Source organism: Solanum pennellii, chromosome 2 (assembly GCF_001406875.1).
Source record: "Solanum pennellii chromosome 2, SPENNV200".
NCBI classification, from domain to species: Eukaryota; Viridiplantae; Streptophyta; class Magnoliopsida; order Solanales; family Solanaceae; genus Solanum; species Solanum pennellii.
This window is the reverse complement of record NC_028638.1, coordinates 57,980,565-57,991,449: the sequence shown is the minus strand read 5'-3', so window position 1 is coordinate 57,991,449 and position 10,885 is coordinate 57,980,565. Positions and strand designations below refer to the sequence as shown.

Genomic DNA, 10,885 nt, shown 5'->3' with positions numbered 1-10,885 from the left:
CCCCGCCAGGAAAATTCTAAACCTAGAAAAAAAAATAGTGCCAAACTAAGGATAAAAACTAGAAGGACTTCACAGCAACACAACATTAGGTAAGGGGAATTTTCTTTTATCATTTGTTAAAGACCTTTTTTAGCCACTAGCCAACATCATGATAAGTGAATACTCAATGAAGGAATTCAAAATTTCAGATTACTAACATAGCAGAGAATTCACATAAGTTTCACAGGAGGAATATCAGCAGGATTCACGAGTTCACTTCGGTCCAATTTACAACAAGCAAAAGCAGAAAAATTGTGGTAATATCAAGTCATTACTTGAAAACTCTTATATGGAGACAAATAGCATACTGGAGAGACAATTTTTATACAAACCAGAAACATGTTAATACACAAGGGTGGAACCAAGTTTTTCAAATCGAAAATGCTCAGTTGGAAGGAGGCAAAATAAGTTATACATCTGGTAACACATTTTTGAAGCCACTGGAAATTTCAATTCACACACAGGGTACACTTCCGAATGAGAGACCAAAGGACCTTGATTTCAACTGATTTTCATATCTTGTACTTAGGTACAATGTAAAGGATGGATCGTAATCATGAAAAAAGAAGTCAAAATGTCCAAAAATCGAAGAAGAAGACACCAAGACACTTACCCGGACCGATTAAGCTCCAAAAACAAGAAAATGACGGTGCCACAGGTTTGATCAACCATGGGAGTAGGCATCTTTGAGGAAGGAGAACAGGGGAACCCTTTTGTGTAAGCACATACTGCATTTGTAGACAATAAATACTTTCCTTTTCTAGATCAATCTGAATAGGAGATTTTTGTTGTTGTCTTTTTTTTTTTAATAATTATTATTATTTTAACTTACTTGAGCTGGCAACTTTTGGGCTTGAAAAATAGATAAAAAAATGAATCACCAACAAAATGCAATACGCCGGAAGTGATGTCGAGTATAGTATCCTGATTCTTAAGATTCTCTGTTCCAGTACGACTCTACATCTCATATTGGAAAAGGAAAAAGTTCGTCATCTTAACAAATTAGAGAAGAAGTCACAAAAACATGATATAGCTAAGGTACTCAACTGTAATTTCTAGAGGGAAGTCCCTCCATTTTGTCCCAGAATTTAAGAAACTTAAGTTTTTGTTGGTGCAAATTCTGAATATTTGAATAAAAATGTCAGGGCTGATAATTCTATTACAAAATCAGAACATATGCAAGATGGAATTTGAAAGAGACTATGTAGCCTAGGAGACTTAGAAAGAGACATTAATAAGAATGCAGGCTAAGATAAGCTTGAGAAGTGGGTTAAATCGTATTCAGGTCAGGAACAAATGGCAGGAATGGTTTACCTTCTTTTGACTCCCCGGTGCGTTTACTTGTGCACTCCCCTTGAGCTTGTACTTTGCTATTCCAGATTTGAAACATCATGTCATGTGACTTACTAACATATTTGACAGAGATAAGATCAGAAACAGACTTAACCTTCCCAAGAAATTTGATAACATTACCTTTCATCAGAGAATTCCCTCTCACCACAACTTGGGGTGGAAGATTAATTACATTGATGAGATGACTGCCGTGGAAGCTCCCAGCAGATAGCTTATGCAGAATGATCCCGTCTCCTTACAGCTCTAGTTTCTGCACGATGGAAGCGAACACTAATTAGTTGTACACATTTCCTGTCGTCATTGATTATTGATACAAACAAGCACTAAAGGACAAATTACGAGGCATGAGTGGCACATCATGAACACTCTTAATATTATTATTTCCTGCTGCCTTTCTTGAAGACTTCTTCTACTCTTCTTCTTCCTTATAAGTTCATCTGTTTTACCTCGATTTCTAGCATCAATCCATTTATGCGAGTCCCCATCCACCCTAGAGGAGAGCATAGCTTGTGTTATCAAATAATTCTTAAGATTTTCATGACTATAATCATCAATTCCAAGGTACAAACACTTGTCATCCTGAAAAAAAGGGGGAAAAACAAAGATCGAGTTAGTAGTTTTATACCTATCCTAATGGATACTACCAACTAAACCTTTCAATATCCATTTGGCATCCCATGAGTTTTAGTAACAATTTCCAACAAAGAAATGTCAGAAATACAGCTCAGAGCCTCTCCCTTTAAAGCCAAACTTTCAGGGAAATTGTGCATATCATCTCAATGGCTGTATTTTGATATCGCTAGTGTAAACGAAGCATACTAAACAATAATTAAAATGGACAGACAAAAAGGAAGCATAATAGAAGATGAAATAATCGGGCACATATACTATTTCCATAAGCTTGGCTAGAAGTACATATGCACCAATCTGTATGTTTGTACAGCCATACAGGTTTGTCCTATTACGAGTAAATCCACAAAACAATAAATAAAAAAAAATCTGTAAAACGATACTAATAACACAAACCGTCAAACAGCCCTATCAATTGAGTAATGCATGCAATCCTATAGACTACAACAATAATTATAAGTTACGAACAACATAATTTTCAGGAAAAAAGAAATTACGACATCATCCAACTACAGAAAAGATGATAGTTCAACATATATCTTTTCTCATCAGCATCATTCCATCTCTTGAAACACCAGATCCTTCAGATGATTCTTGAAAAGAAAGTACAACTTCAGATGATGAAGTAATATAATAAATTTAGAAGAACTTTCTACACATCGAAGTTCATTGTATCAATGTCAAAGAAACTAAAACTAACCATTGTCATCCACCTTAACATAGAAACATATACCTAGTGCAAACAGGTTAATGCGAACCCATCTCCCTAAAAAAAGATTTGAAACAAATTCTTGATTCCGAGAATGACAACACAATTCTTTTTTTAAAAAAAATGGATTTCTTGAATTTTGCAATGTCTATATATACTTGAAAACTACAATTTATTCAATTTCTTTAAAATATGCCAACAAGTTCTTGAATTTTTATTAAGCATGAACGCAAGATTTCTTGATTTTCCATAAAATATGCATCAAATAATGCCAACGTAACTCCAAGAAACCAACAAGTTGTAAGAAAGGCGTACAAGAATTTTCAATGGATAAAAGAGTATTAAAATTAATTTAGGGTTTTACCAGGCATTGCTTAATACTATGCTTCCATCTTCTTGAACATAATTTTCTTGGATAGAAGAATTTTACTTGGAAGTCGGATGAATCACCAGCGAGAGAGAGTGTAAATGACGGTGAGTGGTGGGTTCTAAAATGGCAGGTGAGATCTCTTTTATAGAATAAAAAAATTAACACGCGTAAAATTTAAAAAAATAAAACACGCTAAAAAAGTTTCCTAATTAAAATAATAACAGGTTATTTGCTTACCCCTTCACTTATTTCATTTTTTATAATTTTTTTTTGGCTTTAATTGTTTATTCTTAAAAAAATAATTTCTTTAATCTTATTTAGCTTAAATTTTTAAAAATTAAAAAATGATAACTAAATCAAATTAGTCTTTTAAAGGATAAAATTGTAGCATAATTAATGACTTCTCTTATTATGTTAGTTGTTATTGATCCGCCTTTATTACTATATTTATAATTAAGTATAAATATATTTATGACTTAAATAATTTAAAGGAAAATTATGCAACACACTCACTCATAATTCTTCGTTCTATTTCATTAACGTCTTTTTCTTTATAATTTTGAGTTGATCGAAATTGAATAATTAGCATATACTATGAATATATACTTTATATATATATAGGATTGAGGGGCTTTTTTTTTTTTATTTGTTGTCCGGTATCTCATGGTTACTCACTCGGTGTCTGATATTCACATTGAATTCAACTAAAATTCAAATTTGCACCGAGGAAGTCCCACATTGAGGGGGTAAATCGCTCCCTAACAAAGGTGATTCTATACCCAAGGGGGCTCAAACCGAGATCCAAATATGAAGGGGTACTTATCATTCCACCACAAACCTTGTTGGTAATTGAGGGGCCATTTATTTATGGAATAAACATAAAGTTAATACATGAATAACTTTGGTTGTTCATGTGTTAATTTTATATCTTGTTTGGTTTCATGTATTACCTTTTATATAATGTTTGGTTGATACATTTTCAAATGTTATATAAATGTTATTCATGTATTAATTTATATATTGTGTTTTGTTGCATTTTTTTGTAGCCTACACAATTAATACTTATATAACTTATGAAAAAATCTATGTATAAGTTATGTAAACAAGAAAGTAAAATAAATTAGGCGTGTATTATTTATACATGTATTAAATAATAAATTAGGCATTTACCTTTTCCATGGCCAAATATAATATTTAAGGAAAACTGAACTATTACCGTTTCTTGTTTTATTTCACTCCTTTTTTTAAAGTAATAAAAACGAATCACGACAAAAAATGGGATATTAATTTGCTAATGTTATACTTATTAGTTATATTTAAAGTATGCTTCTGTAATGGTGCTGGAATTATTTGAGATAGCCGCTATAATTATTTGAGAAATTAAATAATGTTTATTACAAATGACTTTTGGTTTTAGTTATTTAAAATATGCTTCAGTAATGGTGCTGGAATTATTTGTGTTTTTTTTTTTATTTAAAGAGTATAATACATATTAGCTTATTAAACATTTTGACATTAAGAAATAAGTAGCTTACCATTTTTAAAAAAAAATCTACATACTAATACCTACCTAACTAAATCTTTCATGACTAATATGTGAGCATAATTAAATCTTATATAACTAATATCTGAATAACTAATAACTCACTCTGCACTAAATTCTACCTAACGAATACATCCATAACTCTAACCAAACGGCCCCGAGTGTTGAGCCCATCAACATTATACAAGGTACTAGGTACTGCATAAACGGATAATCAACCTCTGCACTCCTTGAAAAAAGTAAATCCACCACTAGGAGGAGAAAATAATCCTGTATAATTTCTGTACTATTACATCTAGACGTGGAAATGTCAAAATCCCAAAATCAAAACCATCACTTGTATGCAAGACTGCAATGGAAATGGAGCTTAATTACTATAGTCAATAATAGATAGAGAGTGTCCGATGGTGTTGAAGAGATGGGCATTGTATGCCAAAAGCCCATAACCAGAGATCCAGTTCAACACTCAACACCTGTATAGCAAAATGAGATGTCACATTTTTGTGAAAATGACATTCAAACAAAGAAAATTGGGAACTCGCTTTAGAATACACATAGCACAGGAATAACAAGTTGATAAATATTAGAAAGCCTGGTGTGACGAGCTTGACCCAGAAGACAAATCACTTGTTTTCGCTGGCAAGGGGTTTTGAACTTGAGACCTCCAACATGGAAGTCCCAATCTCAAACTACTGGGCCACCCCGACAGGTGCAGCCTTTATTTATTTATTGCCAGTACAATGAAATCAGGTATACAGATCTCAGCTCAGATATAACTTAACTTAACCATTGGACATGTAACTCACCTTTTTATATAGTCTTGTATTTAACCTCAAGACATCAACATGATATAAGAAAAAACTTAGCTGGCGCAATAACTATATATTTCTAACCTTAGCTAGAGTAGGTATAGCTGTAATTTGATTGCCTGTTGCCTTTTGAAGACTCACTTTTACTAATGTTTTTCTAACATTTCCATTTGATGATTTCTTGTTGCAATAGGTATAACTATATATTAGAAAGTAAAAAAAAAAAAAAAAAGCATACAAGTTGACTTGTACGTTTTAAAATCGAAGAGTAGGCATCAAATATCTAACACCAACACTCTAGATGGCCAGAATCTCAATTAATACCAGCCGATCAACTGTTAAAGCTAAAAGAATGATTTTCTATATTGTAGATTATTCTATTTCATGAAGTCATTTATCTGCAACTTCGGGATATAACTGTTCTAGGGTGAAGTATATGAAATATTGTGTGTTTCCTCATAGCCCTGTCAATAAGAGACGTCAAGCTTTACACATGCAAGAAAATGCATATTCATTCTACAAAATTGGCTGAGTATAAGTTAGCAATCACCAAATCTAACCACTAAAGAACAGCAAAACAATAGCAATGAGCAAGACCAACCTGCTTCCCAGTCTTTTTACTGATCAACTCCTTCATTTTCTCCACAGCATAAACAGAGCAGGCTCGTAGTTCTACTTCCTCCTCACTGCCTGAGACAATTTCAGTATTTTTCTTGATAATATTATCCAGGGAAGAACGATATCTCAGCACCCCAAGTTGCTGAAGGACAGCTGGAACAATATAATCAGCAAATATGGTTATTGAGCTTATGTCTTCAAAATCGCCGTATCCTTGACCCTTAAATGCACCCCATAAATCAGCAGCAAAAATTTGAGCTCTTTTATACAAGAAAATCTGGTGGCCTTTGTACACCGTGTGATCACGGAAGCCTGCAACAGTAAAATAAACAAGGATACATATTACATCTCATTGTTGGAAATAATGATCAAATGTAACATGTAAAAGGATAACTATAGTAAACAACAATACCAGGGAAGTGGCGTGTCATAAGAGCTACAAGCTTTGCAGCAGAGTTGTCGCAGGACTCCACAAGTTTAGATGCCTTTCCCTCAAAGCTCCTCTCAAGCTCAAGCCCAACCTTAACCATTATTCCACAGAGCTATTAGCTCACTAACAAGCTTAAGAGATCACATTATTATAAGTCACAGCAAATTACGACTTCTGAACATTAAGAGAATGACATAATGCAAAAAAAAAAAAAATTATGACCTGCCGAAGCATTAAAAGAGTGCATAGAACACCAAATCAAGAATTAAGAAGTGCACCTCATGCAATAAGCGCACTCGTTCATCCTCCAAAGGCAATGGTCTTGACCAGTTCAACATTTTCCTTAATTGAGGACCTAAAAAATGGTGTTTGCAATGAGATTATCTTCAAACAAGTATGAAGGGAAAGGTTGTAAGATTTCAGAACTCAAAAACATTCAAGACATTTGTCAAACTATATAGATTGAACCCGTGAGTTGCTTAACATAAAGACTTGCTGAACACAAACATAACCAACGAAGATGCTTTCAAGGTAATGTTCTCTTCTGGCTACCCTTTGGGATGGCCCGTGGCCATGTGGTTTGGGCTTGGGACTTTCATGTTGGAGGTCTCAAGTTCGAAACCCCTTGCCAGCAAAAGCAAGGGGTTTCCCATCGAGCTTATCGCATCAGGCTGTCCTAATGCGGGTTACTCTCCTGTGTGGTTTGCAAGCTATTGCACAGGAGTGGGGGTTTTATTTTGTGTGCACCCGAAGGGTAGCGGCTGCAGGTTTTCCTTGTCATAAAAAAAAAATTATTCTGTTCTGACCCTAATAGTTTATTAATCTCACGAGTCTTTATTGCTACATCAGTTATGATCCCTTTTATACTTTATTAATCTTATGTGTCTCTATTGCTGCATCAAATTTTAATTCTTTTCAATCTCCTGACTTAACCTTGAGACGTGGAATAAATTGCAATTGGAGTTAAATTCTAAAGATTTAAGAGAGTGAGTGTCATGCTAGAGATTCTAAACTAGGATTTATCACAATATTTTTTGTCGAATAATGAGCTACTTCAACAAGAATAGAAAATTTTAACTAAAGGCTAAAAAATGATAACAAGTTTTGGATCTTGGATTACCTCACTCGTAATAGTTATATGAGGACCTTAAAGTTAATGATCACAAAGGCATTCCCGATAGATTGTAGTTAGTTGGATTGAAAGGGATTAAATTATAAGATGGGTATTCAAAAGAAAAAGTGGACATCATTCGCATTCTTAAGGGACCACTTTTATATACGAATTGAGAGACTGTTCAGTGAACATCCTAAACATAGCCCCCGAGTGCATCACTGGACGCCAACAGTCTCATGCCACTACTAGAAGGCTTTCCTCACGCAATGGGTGGAGTAGGCAAAGTAAAAAAGAATCCAAAAGGCAGAGTCTCAAAGAAACCTGCTTACCAGTATATTTCTGTAGACGATCAGCATCAAATGCAGATTTGTCACTTTCAAGAGTAACCTTTAATCCGGATGCCAGATGATCATAACTCATCTCCTCATCTGCAATTAGATGCAAGTTAAAGGTCAATACACCAGAGCATATTTTCAAACAACTGAAATAAAAACTGCTATACGAACCTTTAAATAAGCCCTAACAAGCATCATGAATATGGTTCTGTATTACAAATTTTCTTGATCAACATAAATGTTCGAGTTCAAGGATAAAAAGTTAGAAGATACTACTGACATTTTGACCAAGTACAACACTGAAGTTTCCCAGCACTTATGTCAGTCATTTATAAGAAATATTGCTTAAAGACAAATAATATTAAAGCAATTTCACAAGTTTAGCATCTGAATAATTTACAAGGCTGTTTACTGCTTCCTTAACGATAAACTTATTAAGGTACCTGGCCAGAAACAGAAATTCAATGCATCCAAGACCAACAAATACTGAACGGTGAGTGGCCCGTTATCAAAATAGTGAATCCCTTCAAAATCCCACTCCACTTTTGGTAATGAGTTCTTCATATTTTCAGCAACCTTCTCAATGCCTGTATATAACACATACCAAAATGTAATCTTATACTATCAATACAAGCCAAATAACAGACTCTAAATAATTTGAGATTAAAACAAAATTAATGACGGAAAATGCATTGGATTAACGTAATGGGAAACACGGAGAGAATGCTGAGGGACCTGTGAAATCAACGGTAACATGAGAGGAGTGAGTAGCGACCCAAGCTGTGGTAGACCGAACTTCTTCCATGGCGGCCACCGGAGAAGATTAAAACCCTAGTAGTAGTTAAAAACAAGGGAGATAAGAAAAGAGGACTGTTTTTGCGCCTTCTCAAACCAACCGAAATTTCGCGCTCATGTTTCAAGCTTTCCCGAAAATTTGACTGGTCAGGCCTCCCACGTGAAGGCCGAAAAGTCTGGCTAATAATCTAGTATCACTAACCGCCTGGGTCCCTTGTCTATTTCACTCACCTTTTTTGTCACAATTTTCTTACTGTCATAAAATCAAGTTTTAACTATAAAGAGAGAGAAGACAAGACATGGAGATGGAGAAAGACAACTTTTCTTCTAGTAAGCGTGCATTTCAAATGGCAAGTGATATATTTATTTATAGTGTTGAGATATCATTTTTAAAAGTTATAAATTAGTAGATATATAGTTATCTAAATAGTTTTTATCATCGTAGAAATATGTATATATGAATACAATTAAATTTTTAGTATATCTAAAGAACAATCCACACAATTCAATGGATTTATAACACTCCTCCTTGGATGTCCATTGATAATGTGTCTCGTTAAAATTTTACTAGAAAAAATCAGTGGAAAAAAAATTTAGTGAAAGAAAAAGTGTACACATATCTTTTGAAACGTATTATTTGTTGCCTCATTAAAAAACTTGCCATGAAAACTTAGTGGGACAAAACCACTGTCAAGGAAAAAAGAGTATAATGTGTATTATACTTCCCTTGATCAAAACATTGCTTAATTTCTTGCAATGACGTCATCAAATCTTATATACCAGCTTCTCAATTATTAATATTGACATTATCTTTGTGATCAAATCACATTCAAGAAGATGTTGTATCGTTGAACTCATCCCGATATATTATTTTTCTTATTTGATGAATATAACGAGGCTTTGAGCTTTAGTCGAATACATTATTGAATATCATTATATTCGTCATGACCTCGTTGTTACAAGTAAATTGCTCGTTCAACTTGTTCACAACAATAATCATTTTGTGGACATTTTCATTTGCAGTTGATTATCTTCGTACATTATGGTTGATATATACATCCTGAATACGGTGTGTCATTGATCATAATTAGACGCACTTTCGACTTGCTTCATGGAGGACTTTTATTTCTGCATGGTTTGAAGAAGTGATCACCCACATTTGCTTCATTAATGGCCAAGATATTATTGTGCCTCCACATGCAAACAAATAATGTGCTTGAGATTGAGCTTTATGCAGATCAGATAAATATTCTGCATCTGCGGAATCAATCAATTTTGTTTCGGGTTCCTCATAATAGAATAAACTCATAAATATGATCCTTCGAGGATATTCAATCATGTGCTTAACACCATTTCAATGTCTTTTTATTGGAGATAAACTGAATCTTGCCAGTAAATTTACTGCAAAACAAATATCTAATCGAATATTGTTAGCAAGATGTACTAGTGCCCTGATTGCACTAAGATATGGAGTTTCATCACCAAGAAGCATTTCATCCTTCTTTTGAGATCAAACTGAATCGTCATTTATATCAAGTGATCTCATAGTCATTTGGGTAATCAATGAATGTGATTTATCCATATAAAAATCTCATCAAAATCTTTCTGTGTATGTTGATTGATGGACAAATATTTCATTTGTCAAATTATCAATTTATAGGTCAAGACAACATTCTGTCTTACCAACACTTTTTCACCCTTTCGAACACTCAACAACTTTAGAAAGCTCTTGAAGAGTGCTAATGATGTTCAAATCATCAACATACACAACTATAACACAGATTTAGATCCTAACCATTTCATAAAAATGCAAGGACAATTAGATCATTCCTCTTGTACTCTTTTCTTCCTTGACTATTTCAATCCACATAAGGATTCTTGAAGCTTTATTGAAAAAGTTTCTTTCAAACTCTTATATGCTTCAGATACCTAGACTGCTTCAAGGATTTTAACCTTCATCATCAAACTAGACATGACAATTATTCAGTATATGCATTCAAGTTTTAGATATGTCGCCAGATCAAAACAAACCTCATTGCATCCACCATAGGAGCAAACATCTCCAATAATGTCAGTACTTTTGCGAAAAATATTTATGCCCCAATGCATTAATCGTACTTTATATTTACGGTTATACTAT

At 33.8% G+C, this 10,885-nt stretch overlaps 1 protein-coding gene across 1 annotated transcript; it reads right to left on the bottom strand.

The window, feature by feature from the left end:
- Window positions 1–4,698: 4,698 nt before the first annotated feature.
- LOC107009449 (queuosine salvage protein-like) lies at window positions 4,699–8,922 on the bottom strand. Its single transcript, XM_015208786.2, has 7 exons — window positions 8,686–8,922; window positions 8,394–8,537; window positions 7,945–8,043; window positions 6,780–6,856; window positions 6,484–6,592; window positions 6,055–6,383; window positions 4,699–5,117 (listed from the first exon to the last, which is right to left on the bottom strand). The coding sequence occupies exons 1-7, from the start codon at window positions 8,753–8,755 to the stop codon at window positions 5,025–5,027; spliced, it is 921 nt and encodes a 306-aa protein (XP_015064272.1). The 5' UTR covers window positions 8,756–8,922; the 3' UTR covers window positions 4,699–5,024.
- Between the last annotated feature and the right edge of the window lie 1,963 nt (window positions 8,923–10,885).